Source organism: Neofelis nebulosa, chromosome X (genome assembly GCF_028018385.1).
Source record: "Neofelis nebulosa isolate mNeoNeb1 chromosome X, mNeoNeb1.pri, whole genome shotgun sequence".
Lineage (NCBI taxonomy): Eukaryota > Metazoa > Chordata > Mammalia > Carnivora > Felidae > Neofelis > Neofelis nebulosa.
The window spans coordinates 32,154,627-32,169,466 of NC_080800.1; the positions used below are offsets into that span (position 1 = coordinate 32,154,627).

The following is a 14,840-nucleotide window of genomic DNA, read 5'->3' on the forward strand; positions in this document are numbered from 1 at the left end:
TGCTGCAATAAACATGAGAATGAAGAAATCTCTTTAAGATACTGATTTCATTTCCTTTAGATGTATAACCAGAAGTGGGATTGCTGGATCATATGGTAATTCAATTTCACTTTTTTGAGGAAACTTCATATTATTTTCCATAATGGCTGTACCATTTTTAAATCCCACCAACAGCATACAAGTGTTCCCTTTATATGCATGCCACTTATTTTTTTACTTCTTGATAATATCCATTCCAACAGGGGTGAGGTGATATCTCATTGTGGTTTTGATTTGCATTTCCCTGATGATTAGTGATGCTGAGCATTCTTTTCATATATTTGTTGGCCATATGTATGTCTTCTTTGCAAAAATATCTATTTAGGTCCTGTGCCCATTTTTAACAAGGTTATTTGAGGGTTTGTTTGTTTGTTTGTTTGTTTGTTTGTTTTTTGCTCTTGACTTGCATTAGTTCCTTATATATTTTGTGGTTTTTTACTGTTTATTTTTATTTTTGAGAGGCAGAGAGAGAGAGAGAGCATAAGTGGGAAAGGGACAGTGAGAGAGGGAGACACAGAATCTGAAGCAGTCTCCAGCATGTGGGCTGTCGACACAGAGCCCAACATGGGGCTCAAACTCATGAACCATGAGATCATGACCTGAGCTGAAGTCAGACATTTAACGACTAAGCTAACCAGGTGCCCCAGTTTCTTATATATTTTGGATATTAGCCCCCAATCAGATACATGATTTACAAATATTTTCTCCAATTCCATAGGTTGCCTTTTCATTTTGTTGATTTTTCCCTTTGCTGTGCAGAATTTTTTTCTTTTGATATAGTCCCACTTCTTTATTTTTGCTTTTGTTGCCAGTGCTTTTGATGTCGTATCTAAACAATCATTTCCAAGACAAGAAGCTTTTTCCCAGTGTTTTCTTCTTTTTTTTTTTCGCAGTTTGTTTTTATGGGATTTAGGTCTTATATTTATGTCTTTCATCCATTTTGAGTTGATTTTTGTGTGCAGTGTAAGATAGGGATCCAATTTCATTCTTCTGCATGTGGTTATCCATTTTTTCCAGCCACATTTATTGAAAAGACTATTTTTTTTTTTTTTTGCCATTCAGGATCCTTTGACACTAAATGTGGATTTTACAATTTTTTTCCTATTTCTTGAAAAGATGACATTGGGATTTTGGTGGGAATTGGATTGATTCTGTAGATTACTTAGATTGCTTTGGGTAGTATGGACATTTTAGCAACATTAAATTGTTCCTGTCAATGAACATAGGGACATCTTTCTATTTATTTGTTTCTTCTTCAATTTCTTTCAACATTATCTTATAGCAGTGTACAGATCTCTAACCTCCTTGGTTAAATCTATTTCTAATATTTTATTGTTTTTCATGCTCTTTTAAATGGGATGGTTTTTCAATTTTTTTTCAAGTAGTTTCTTGCTATTGTATAAAAATGCAACTGATTTTTACATGTTGATTTTATATCTTGAAACTTTGCTGAATTCTAACAGAATCCTAACAGAGTCCTAACAGATGTTTTGTGTAATCATTCTCCATATACGATTATGTCATCTGCTAACAGGGATAGTGGTCTTAGAGGAACAGCTTTGGCTTTTCAGTGTTGAGTATGATGTTAGCTGTGGGCTTTTCATATGTGACCTTTATTATGTTGAAGTAATTTCCTTCTATTCCTAGATTGTTGAGTGTTTTTATCATAGAAAGGTGTTGAATTTTGTCAAATGCTTTTTCTGCATAGATTGAGATTATTATGTATTTTTATCCTTCATTCTGTGAAAGTGGTTTATCATATTGACTTTCTTATGTTGGACCTTCCTTATATCCTATGGATAAATCCTATTTGGACATGGTATATGATCCTATTAATGTGCAGTTGAATTCCATTTGGTGGTATTTGTTGAGGATTTTTGCATCTATATTCATCAGGGATGTTGGCCTGTAGTTTTTTTCTTGTGTCTTTTTCTGGTGTTGATATCAGGATAATATTGCTATAAATAAATTAAGTTTGGAAGTATTCGCTGCTCTGCACTAGCTTGGAGGAGTTTGAGATAGATTGGTGTTAATTCTTCTTCAAATATTTGATAGAAGTCACCATCTGGTCCTGGGCTTTTCTTTGTTGGGAGGATTTTGATTACTGATTCAGTCTCCTTAGTATTGATAGATCTGTTCAGATTTTTTATTTCTTCATGATTCAGTCTTGGTAGATTGCATTTTTCTAGGAATTTATTCTCTTCTTCTCAGTTACACAATTTTTGGGGCATATAATTGTTCATACAGTCTCTTATGATTCTTTTTATTTCTGGAGCATCAGTTGTAACATCTCCTTTTTCATTTATGATTTTACTTATTTGAGTCTTCACTCTTAGTCTAGCTCAATGTCAATTTTGTTGATCTTTTCAAAAAACCTACTCTTAGTTTGACTCTTGGTTGATTTTCTTAATTCTTTCTTTGTTTTATTTCTGCTCTCATCTTTATTATTTCCTTCTTTCTGCTAACTTTGGGTTGAGTTCTTTTTTTTTCTACCATCTTGAGGTGTAGAATTAAGTTGTTTACTTGAGATCTTTGTTCTTTTTTAATGTAGGCTTTTTTTCACCACAAACTTCCCTCTAAGTGCTACTTTTGCTGCATTATATAGGCTTTGGTATGTTGTATTTTCATTTTCATTTGTCTCAAGATATTTTCTAATATGTCTTTGATTTCTTCTTTGACTCATTGGTTGTTCAAGAGTTCGTTGTTTAATTTCCACACATTTGTTTATTTCCCAGTTTTCCTTCTGCTCTTGATAGCTAGTTTTATTCCATTGTGGTGGGAAAAGATAGCTGGTATAATTTCAGTCTTCTTAAGTTTATTCAGACTTGATTTGTGACTTAACCTGTGATCTGCTCTGGAGATTGTTCTATGTGCACCTGAGTAGAATGTAAATGTTGTGGCTGTTGGATGGAGTGTTCTGTATATATCTGTCAGACCATTTGGTCTGTAGTGTTGTTCCAGTCTTCTTTTTTCTTATTGATCTTCTGAGTTTTCCATCCATTATTGTAAATGGGGTATTGAAGTCTCCTTTTTTTTTTCAAATAGTTCATTGCTATTGTATAAAAATGCAACCGATTTTTACATATTGATTTTATATCCTACAACTTTACTGAATTCATTTATTAGTCCTAAGAGATTTTTTGTGTTATCATTCTACATATATGATTATGTCATCTGCTAACAGAGATAGTGGTCTTAGAGGAAAAGCTTTGGCTTTTCAGTGTTGAACATGATGTTATTTCTATTATTCTATTTGTATATTTCTCCCTTAATTCTGTCAGTCTTTTGTACATACATTTAAGTGCTCTGCTGTTGGGCATATATATATAGACATGTATAATTATTATATCATTCTTATGAATTGATCTTGTCATTATATAATGTCCTTGTCTCTGGTCACGGAGTTTTATTACGTCTATTTTGCCTAATATAAGTAAGGCTATCCACACTCTCTTTTGTTTACCATTTGCATGGAATATCTCTTTCCTTCCTTTAACTTTCAGCTTATGTGTATCTTTAAATCTAAAGTTAGTCTTTTGTAGACAGCATATACTTGTTTTTTATTCAATTAGCTCTGTGTCTTGTGACTGGGGTGTCTGTTTTATATTTAAAATAATTATTGGTAGGGAAGTACTTACTGTTGTCATTTTGTTGTTTTCTCTATGTTCTTTTGTCCATCTTTTCCTTTGTTGCTGTCTTCCCTTGTGTAGTTTTGATGGTTTTTTTAGTGACACACTTTGATTCCCTTCTCATTTTTCTTTTTGGTATCTTCCATAGGTGTTTGTGATTACAATGAAGATTACATAAAACAACTTACAGGTTAAAAAAATCTCTTTTAAGCTAATAACCACTTTAACTGAATACAAAATCTCTATACTTTGTTAGTGATGTACAGATTACACATTTTATATTGTGTACGATTAATACGTTTTATAATTTTTATTTTTTGTACTTTTGTCTTTTAACTTCTATGCCACAATTAAAAAATGGTTCGTATACCCCCATTACAGTATTCAGTGTTGTGTATTTTTCTTTGTATTTACCCCTACCAGTGAGCTTTGACTTTCAAATACTTTTGTGTTGCTGTTTAACATCTTTCCATTTTAATTTGAAGGACTCCCTTTAGTATGTTTTGTAAGACATGTCTAATGGTGATTAACTCCCTCAGCTTTTGTTTATCAAGAAATTCTTTATCTTCTTCATTTTTGAAGGACAGTTTTGCTAGATATAGTATTTTGGGTTGACAGTTTGTTTGCAGCAGTTTGAATATATCATCCCACTCACTTCAGGCTTACAAGGTTTCTACTGAGGAATCTGCTAATGGTCTTACAAGGGTGGCCTTATATATGAGGAATCCTTTTTTCCTTTGCTCCTCTCAAGATTATCTTTTTGTCTTTAACTGTTGACATTTTGATTGTGTGTTTCATTGTGGAGTTCTCTAGTTTCATCCCATTTGGAATATGTTGGACTTCACGAGTCTATGTTTCTTTCCTTCCTCAGATTTGGGAGTTTTTTGGCATTATTTCTTTTAGTAAGTTTTCTTGCCCTCATTTCCCTCTTCTTTTGAGACTCATTACATATATAGTGGTCCACTTGATGTTGTTATATAAGTCATTTAGATTTTATTTACTCTGTTTCATTTATTTTTCTTTTTGTTCCTCTAACTGAATAATTTCAAATGACATGTCTTTGAACTCCCTAATTCCTTCTGCTTGATCATATATATCCATGGTTGAGCCCCTCTAGTGAATTTTTCAGGTCAGTTATTGCCATCTTCAGCTCTAAAATTGGTTTGCCCTTTTTTATATTTTCTGCCTCTTTGTTTTGTTCATGTATGGTTTTCCTGAAAGTGTCGAACATCTTCATGACAGTTATTTTGAATAATTGGTCACTAATTCCCATACTTTCATTTCTTTATGGTGTGTTTCTAGAGATTTCTTTTGTTCCTTTAACTGGGTAATTTTTTTCCTGTTTCTTCATGTTCTTTCTAACTTCGTGTTGGTATTCACACATTTGGAAAAATAGCTATCTCTCTCAGTCTTTATGGACTAGCTTCTTGCAGGGAAAGATCTTCACCACTTAGACCAAGTGGGGATCCTGGGGACCTCTCAGATTTTTTTTGTGAGTATATCTCTCTGAACTTGTGTGTGAAGATTACTAATTAAAGGAGTTTGTTGGTTTCCTTTTTTTTTTTTTTTTCAGGTGTTCCTAGCTTCTTGCTCTTTTGCTCTCTGTCTTCTATACTACAGGCACTCTGAAGCAGCAGCACACCACCCAGATCTTTATTTTCCCCCTCAGCAGCCTCCAGGCATCTAGATTTTGCCACGTTCTGTCAGTTTTCTGAGACAAGATAGAAACCAGAACCTTGAGCAGCACACTGAAAATCCAGAAAATTGGACACATGTTCCACTCTTCTTTTTCCACACTTAGGGAGAAGATTTTGAGCTGTACAATTTCTGTCTGCTCTACCCTGGCACCTCTGGAGCACTACCACCCTGCCCACTTTGTTTCTTAGAAGCCCCCATGCATCTCCAGTGTGTCAGGTCCCATCAGGACTTCAAGATAAGCAAGACAGAAGCCAGTCTCTTGGGCAGCTGTCCTCACATTCCAACCAGAAGTCCAATTGTTGGATATCTGGTCCACCCTTCTGTTTCCTTCCCCGGGGAGAAATGGAAACTGAGAATTTCTTCCTAATCATGTGGTGTTTCGCTGGTGAGGAGGGCAGACTGTGCTGAGAGCATGCCACTGATTTTTCTACTGACTTCCAAACAGCTGATTTTGTGCTCCCCTGGAAGACAGAAGCCTCTCAACTGGTTTCTGAATGTCTCACAATTGGAATTGATCTTTGTATTGTTGTTGCTTGCGAGAAAAGAGGTTCTGGGTCTTCTGTTCCACCAGAACCCCTGAGTATTCTGTTGTATACATTCATCTTATTTATTGCATCATGCGTCATTGCCTAGCACTGGTAGTAAGATGTTTTAAAACAACAACAATAGGGGCGCCTGGGTGGCTCAGTCGGTTGAGTGTCCGACTTCGGCTCAGGTCATGATCTTGTGGTTTGTGAGTTCGAGCCCCATGTCGGGCTCTGTGCTGACAGCTCGGAGCCTGGAGCCTGCTTCGGATTCTGTGTCTCCCTCTCTCTCTCTGCTCCTCCCCCACTTGTGCTCTGTCTCTCCCTCTATCAAAAATAAATAAAAAATGTAAAAAAAAAATTTTTTTAAAACAACAATCATAATGACTGACTGTATTAATATTGATTAATCCATATAGAGCATTTGCCACATGTCAGGTACTGAGCTAATTGCTTTATAGGGGTTATTACCTTCATTGAACAGGTATGAAAACTGAGGTCCAAAAACGTAAGTTGTTTCAAGTTATGCACTTAGATGGAGCTGGGATTCCAGTCCAGGCCATCCATATCCATAGTCCACTTTCTCAAACCCTCTGCGACGATACTCAATACATTTGCTAGGTGGATCACTGAGTCCCGACCAGAATCTCGCACCTCCTCTTCTGTGATTCATTGTTGGATCTATTCTAGGAAACCGTTCTTTGCCTTCTACTTGCATCTCCCCTGTCCCTTTGGTTACAAAATTCCTCATGTACAGCCTGCCATGCAGCGTGCTCCTCCCCTGCTTTATTCTACCAGAGGAGTTTCTCAACTTCTCTCTCAGTCCTCATCTCAGATATAATCAACCTTAATGTGAAAATGGTCACTTGAATTCTAAATGCCTCTCCGTTCACTTCAGATCATAGCAACTCCTCTTCAGGCTCAAGAATCTTTTAATAAACCTGCAAAGTACTTTCATCTCACTTCACAAGTGGAAAGCTAAAGGAAAGTGAGCAATCACATTGGAATAGTCATAAAAACAAAGGCTTCCTGATGGCTGTTCTAGCCATGCATTTTAGATATGAATTTATTTACAAATGATTGCATTTTAATTTGGGACATTGACTTCTCCACATTTTTATAGGGACAGCATTTTATTCTTTGTACAATAAAAACATAAGACATAATTTATTTTTTAAATTTTTTTTTCAACGTTTTTTATACATAAGACCTAATTTAAAAAAATCTTTAGAATTCCATCTTGTCACCCTGGGAAGAATGACATTGTTCAGTAATTTTAAAAATGCCTCCTCACCATGATAAAGTAACAAGCATCAGGCTCACAGATGCATGGCAGCATTAATGTTTAACTGTAGTCCTGTGCAACAGGATATAAACTCTATCCATCAAGTTCTCACAAAGAGTAATGATAAAACTTAAAGGTTACTATTTGTATTTTTGTTCTAGAAATCCTGAGCCATTCACTGCATACTTCCTACCTGGCAGTGATCCTGAGTTTTTTGTAAAACCTAAGGTTGGAAAACTTCTTCCTTTTGACACTGAAGGAACTCTCATCGTTGTGGGTTTTAAACCCCGAATGTACAGTAGGAAGTACAAAGCAACATTAGCAATACAGGTAAAGTGATTTGTATATTCACATATTGTTTTCTGTAATAACCTATTCAAGAACTTCAGGTGGTTTGAGATAGAGATTTTGGAATCTTTGATGAAGCCATAAGGTATTGCCAAAATGTTAAAGTCTAAAATGAAGAAAATTAGGGGTGCCTGGATGGCTCAGTCGGTTAAGCATCTGCCTCTCGATTGCAACTCAGGTCATGATCTTGTGGTTTGTGGGTTCAAGCCCTGTGTTGGGCTCCATGCTGACAGTGTGGAGCCTGCTTGGGATTCTCTCTGTCTCCCTCTCTTTCTCTGCCCCTCCCCTGCTCTCTTGTGCTCTCTAAAAATAAATAAATAAACTTAAATAAATAAAATGAAGAAAATTAAATAGAAGATAAAATTTATTTTTAATTGAGAAAAACAATGTAAAGTGGGCCATTAATATAAAAGTCTGCTCAAGTGATCATCTTAATAAAGTTAAGGTAAACACAATTTTGAAAATTTATGCAGCAAGCAAAATTTCTCCATAAGATTTCACACATGTATTTTGCTAATAGCTTCTAGGCTAAAGACAGCTTTCAAACTATTTATGAAAAGATGCCTATTGCCAGTGTCTATTTTCAGTAGCACAGACACAAAGGACGTGTAGTTATGTTTCAAGACACAACCACTGGTGCCAAAGTGATTACTAGACTTCTAAATCAGACACTAATTAGGCAGTGCAACGGGCAGAAAGATGTGTTGTTGCCCTTTTAATGAATAGAGAAAAGAATAATGTTGAATATTTCTTGAGAAAATTGTTTATATTTTTCATCTTTCTGGGAGTTTTTACAACCCAGGTAATAACAATACAAAGCCTCTGGGGCTTTGCCGCACATTGCCCTTTGCTGTATTGATGCTTGGTTTAAAATGATCATATTGTACCTATTTCTTAAGAAATAATGACATACTCTTACTCTAAGGGATTAAATGATATATTTAAAAGCAGGTTTACAAACGAAAATGATGTTTATTTTACCTAGTGCACAGTTGACATTTTTGAAATGAATTACTTTGGAGGCCTTCCCAAGATAAGCTGTGCCTGTTTTCCCTATGTTGATTTGACAATTAAAATACTGGCAGCAGAATTGAAGGGTTTCTGTGAGAGAGTAAGTTGACATATGGGATCAAATGAAAATATGAAATTTTCATTTAGTCTGAAGTGGTACAGTTTGATAAAGCTTATGTGGGAAAAAATTGATATTGAAATGTGTTGAAGAAATCACTTTTGTTGACTCTATTTTTATTTTTGAAAATTCCAAATGTGAATATGAATAAAGTGAATAATTACTCCACATACACTCATCATCCAGGGTGAACACTTATCAAATCAAGGTCACTTCAAGTGTATTCCCACCCCCTTCCCCATATTCCATATTATTTTGAAGAAAATCCCAGACATCATATTATCTTCAACTATTTCCTATTAATCTCTAAAAGACCAAAATCATAACCATGATACCTTTATCACATCTGAAAATTAACAATAATCCCTTAGTATCACAACATATCAAATCTCCATTTAGTGTTCAAATTTCCAATTGACTCACACGTCTCTTATTTTTTAACTTAAAAAAAGTATTAACTTATAAGAAGTTGCAAAAATAGTACATAAAGTCCTATGAATACTTCTCCCAGCTTTTCCCAATGGTGAGATTTTATAGAGCTACAGTAATATATCAAAAGAAGGAAATTGACATTGACAAAACATTGTTAACTAAGCTAGAGGTCTTCTTCCTCCACGTGTATGTGGTGTGTGTGTGTGTGTGTGTGTGTGTATTTCCAGGCAATTTGAACCCATGTGTAGATCTGTATAACTACAATCACAACTGACATACAGAACTCTTCCAACACAACTGAGAGAATTGGTAACATTGTGGAAACTGTGTCATGCTCTTTATGGTCATGTCCAATACCATAACTCCTCCTTTACCGCAGCAACTGCTAATCTTTTCTCCATCTCTATGATTTTCTAATTTCTAGAACATTACATGAATGGAATCATACTCTGTGTGACCTTCTGAGATTGGCTTTTTATGCTGAGCATAATGCCCTCGAGATTCATAAAAGTTATTGCAGATATCAAATCAATGATTTTGAAATCATGATTCAAACATTATCTTTCTGACTCAAAACCCTGCTCTTAATGACATCTCACATGATGTGTCACATGATGTCTCACACGATGTCTCACATGATGTCTCACATGATGTCTCACATGATAAATGTGAAGAAGTTTTAAAGTTTCATTATCTAAATAAAAATTACCCTGCATATGGTATTATCATCTTTTAAGCTATTGATGTTAAGCATTAAATCAATTAATACTTATATATGAAACATATGATCTTCATTGTGCTTTACTTAGAAACAAAAATTAGGATCTTTAAGAACACTTCAGTTAAATATTAGCCCACACAAACTTCAACAACTAAATTAGCAAGCTTCATAAGTTCTCTTTCAATTAAACCATATTTAGAATGATTAAAAACTGCCTTTTCCCCACTACTAAAGAAGGCATATATCACTAGTTTTGAGAGACTTAAGTAACTTGGTCAGACTGTTTACAAAAAGCAATGTCACTCAAAGAGAATAGGTAGTCCACTCAACTTTCCATGGTTGACATAATAAATCTTAAGTAGTCTATACAAAAATGTGAAAGCTACCAAAATTATCCAAGATAAAACATATGCTTGTGCAAAAGTAACATAGATGGACCTGTTATAGCTAGAGACATAACCAGACATAAGTAATATGTATATAAATACATTGCTTTTATGGGAATAAATCATTGTCATAAAACTGTAAGAAATAGAATATATATATATTATATGTATAGAATATATATTTTGGTTTGTATTTCCTCTTAAGCAAAAATCCAAAATAAGGATTCAAATCCAAGTAGCACATTTGCTATGTGATCTAAAGAAACAGATGCAGGGAAGCCAAGATGTGAGACAGAAAAGGAATAAAAACCAATAAAGAGTGCTTTATCAAGTCAATTACCATAGTGGGCAACTGGAATTTCATCTTACAGAATTTCTATGGAAAATAGTGTGGAAGACACACTGTAGACTATTTACATCAATGGGGCTACAGAGTTGGGGGTGTTTTTACACCAATCGAACATCCTTATGTGAAGGAAAATGTTCCAGTTATAGTATAGTTTTTGGTTTCGCTTTTACCTCTTTGATTCTGAATACACAATTACTATGAGCACTGGATGGAAGAGCCAGTTAACAATTAAAATAGGGTCATTCCAGGTGTGCAAGAAAATCCTGCACTTAACATTCTTCGATGGATATCACATTACCCCTCACACCCTGACTCATGTTATTGCAATATTCACTTAGCCTGGATTTATCCTGAATGAGTTTTCGGAACACACGTGATCCTAATCTTATCGTGGGGAAGAAGGCCTAGATAAACACAGCATCAGGAAATTCTGCAAGAGCAGTGGGATTTAAGTATGAACATAAACATGCAGAAAATGCTAGGCTTTGTAATTCACTTCTGCCGTCCTGTGCATATATACAGAAAAAAAAAACAAAAACGATGGATCTTTAAAGAAATCCCTAAGTGGTACTAACTTGGATTTAGATTATGACTGTCATTAATGATTTATACAATGCTCAGTAATTTCAAATGGTTGTATTATTTATAGACTTTCATAATCTAAAAAAACAGAAGCTCGACATATTTTACCAGTCCGTTCTATAGCCACAGTTAAATTCTCATGGATAAGTTCATCTTGGAAGGCATGGTTTCCATTAGTTATGTAGTTCATGCTGGGCAACAGTTTCATGCAAAGAAAATAGATTGCTTCCCCTTAGATCATATGAATGCTGAGTTCACCCTTGGTGCAGACCTCTATCTCTGAGGGACCTTGTAGTGAGTGGTTCTTTTTTTTTTTTTTTTAATGTTTATTTATTTTGAGAGGGAGGAGGAGAAGAGGAGAGAGAATCCGAAGCAGGCTTTGCAGTGACAGCATAGAGCCCGATGCAGGGCTCTATCCTACAAACCATGAAATTGTGACCTGAGCCAGAATCAAGAGTTGGATGCTTAACCAGCTGGGTCACCCAGGTGCCCCGTGGTTCTTAATTCATAAAACCAAATGCTTTCCTGAATTTATTTTCCATGTTAATTATCTATGACCAGCACACTTTCAGTTTTGTACCTTTCCCACACCTTGCATGGAGAAGAGAGAAGGTATTCTCTCAATCCTTGAATATTTCATGTGAAATTTCTCCTCTCTTTGTTTCCAGACACCGGACATGTACTGGTTGTATGGTATCAATGGGTTACCTCAAGTTACCAAGCCACCGATGAATGTCAAAGCCAAAGTTGACACTACTAACAAGATGTTTGATAGAAGGCCAGTTGGTCAGCACAATTTTATCCGTGAAAATGCTAAACTCATAAGGACAGGGGTGTCCTCTACCATCAAGGGTGCGCCTTTGATGTTGAAGAATAAATAAATACTTTTTCCCAAAATATTTCTTGAGCTTCAGTAGAATTGAACATATTTTCATGATTGTTCTTTCGTCTTCTGGAATATTTCTAAGGAGTAACATTTCAGTTATAATAGGCTTTCTCTACTTTTTAAACTGACTAAATCTATTCTCTGAATGTGTTATACCTGATTTCTGTTATGTGTATCTTTGAAAATAGACTGGTTGCAAATTATTGGGATTGGTTCCCTTTTAAGTTACAGAGTACATTTGTAGCAAAACAAAAATGATTTCAGCTTAGAAATCCATGCACATAAGTATATGTAGTCCGTATGCTTCTACAGTGAGTCTTTAAACAATATAGATATATTTCAAAATGATCCTGGAGAAAATTCATTTTCTCAAAGTAAAAGAGAGCATTTTGCTCGATAGTTGTCAGTCAGAAAAATATAATAATAAATAGCAAATACGGACCATCTTTAAGACACTTTGGCACAAAATGACTGGCTCTGCCATGAGTTAGTCATTCATATGATTTTAAGCAAATCGCTTCCCCTTTTTGTGCCCTATTTTCTTACGTGCAAAACAAAAGAATTATACCAGGACAAGAATTTGCAAACCATAGATCTAGTCTTCCACTTCTTTTTATACCCCTACTAACAAATAAGAGACTTTTGCATTTTTTAATGGTTGAAAAAATTAATAGAAGAATATTAAGTAACACAAGAAAACTGCATAAAATTCACATTTTATTGTCTATAAATAAAGTTTTACGGAAACATAGCCACAGTCATTTCTTTGTGTATTGTCTGTGCCTGCTTTTGCGCTCTAACAGCAAGCTTCAATGGACAGAAACCATAAAGCTACAAAGTTTAAAATATTTACTCTCTGGTACTTTATAGAAAAATTCGGCAACCCTGTACTAGGTCAGAAATGGCCTTTAGGAATCACTGTAAATGGACTGATTATAATTTCTTCACATGGTGTTAAGTGGAATTCTAGGGAAACGTCTATGCAGTCCATTAGTCTTGTCTGCAGATACTCAAGTAGAGGAGAGTAGAGGCCCATGTGTCCCAGATTTTTCTTCCCCAAAAAAGGACAAAAGCTAAAATTCTGTGAGTCTTCAAAAGCTTCTATTGTTCTCTGGCTCTCTAAACATGTTTCTTTGAGTATAGAGTCATAGATTATTTGTCTGTCCTTTCTTCTGCCATACCATATGTGGGAGGAGGGGTTTGGTCAGTCTCTGAGTGTATTTCTCACAAAGCCTTTATAAAACTTCTCCAAATCCTTAGGAAAGTAAAATCATATTTGCCATGAATGTATGAAGAGATCTAAGTGCTGTTATATTTTGGTGTTTATGGTAATGCATTATATTTACATAATCTTAAACCTTCTTATATTGATCGTTCCAAGAATCACAACTGCTCTCCTATCTGAAGTGCTCCAATAATTTGAAACTGTCACACTGTACACTTTCCACTATTTCTTAGTCCAGCACTTGTGACTATCAATGGTTCCTAAGGCCAAAAGGCATCACATTAATTCAGAGACTAGAGCAGTTACATGGGGAATAGAGTGAATAACCAGAAAGAAGTCTAACAATATCCACAAACTTCTTCCTTATCTCTAGAGGACAAGTAACATACTATAGTGTGCCGACATTTGTGGCTTTATATTGAAAAAGGAGTCTAAAAAGGCAGTAGGAGGTTTTACCTGGAGTTTCCTATTTGGGGACTTTAATTTTCTCTTTAGCAAGTGAATTTCCTATAGAATGAAAGATAAGATTTTTCTGGAATCTAAAGGTTCCATGTGTGTTGACACTGCACATTTAAATTTTTTTTAATGTTTTTTTAAATTTATTTTTGAAGGAGAGAGAGAGAGAGAGAGACACGGCATGAGCGGGGGAGGAGCAGAGAGAGAGGGAGACACAAAATTTGAAGCAGGCTCCAAGCTCTGAGCTGTCAGCACAGAGCCCGACATGGGGTTTGAAGTCACGAGCCGTGAGATCATGACCTGAGCCGAAGTCGGACGCTCAACCGACTGAGCCACCCACGTACCCCATGTTTTAAAAAGTACATAATGCTGGGGCACCTGGGTGGCTCAGGCGGTTGAGCATCCGACTTCGGCTCAGGTCATGATCTCGTGGTTTGTGAGTTTGAGCCCCAGTCAGGGCTCTGTGCTCACAGTGTGGACTCTGCTTGGGATTCTCTCTCTCTCCCTCTGTCTCTGCCCCCTCCCCCACTTGTGCGCATGCTCTCTCTCTCTCTCAAAATAAATTTAAAAAAATAAAAATAAGAAATACATATGCTGATTTATCATTGTAGAATCCTTGAACCTTGGTCAAAGATCTGTTAATTTACTCATGTGTTTATGCCTTTACTTAATAAAACAGGTGCTAAGTATTTCTCCAAGCTAGGGTCTGTGCTCAACCTTGATTTAAAAACAAACGAGCCCTAAGCAGACCTTTAGTGCAAGTGCCCCCTCACTAATGGAGAAGACAGGTGTGAGCAGGTAGTTTCCAGACCATATGGAAGGTGCTGTGACTGAGATCTTGTAAAAACACAGAGGTAAGGCCCTGCCGATGGAGTGAGAAAAGGCCTCAAGGAAGATGTTCCATATGGAGTTGGAGTCTCCCAGGTATGAAAGGGGAGTATGACCCCAGACTGGGAGAAGGAACATGTGCCGAAGCAGACAGATGTGACAGAACATAGCATACCCAGGGACAAGCAGTGGTTGGTGGTGAGGATAAATGATTTGGGGAGTGGTAGAAAATGTGGAGACAAGTGTAGGTGGGAACACAGGAGCTTGAAGTAACTCACATTCTTAGCTCAGGGACTATATGGAATGAAGGGGTAAGAAAATGG

The 14,840-nt window shown here is 35.9% G+C and overlaps 1 protein-coding gene across 1 annotated transcript in view; it reads left to right on the forward strand.

Moving 5' to 3' along the window:
* CFAP47 (cilia and flagella associated protein 47) overlaps positions 1-12,759 on the forward strand; it is a 540,470-nt gene extending 527,711 nt beyond the window's left edge. The window contains exons 65-66 of the mRNA XM_058712583.1: positions 7,337-7,505; positions 11,791-12,759. Coding sequence (XP_058568566.1) covers positions 7,337-7,505; positions 11,791-12,003 — 382 coding nt within the window. The 3' untranslated portion in view covers positions 12,004-12,759. The remainder of the gene's footprint in view (positions 1-7,336; positions 7,506-11,790) is intronic.
* Positions 12,760-14,840: the final 2,081 nt, after the last annotated feature.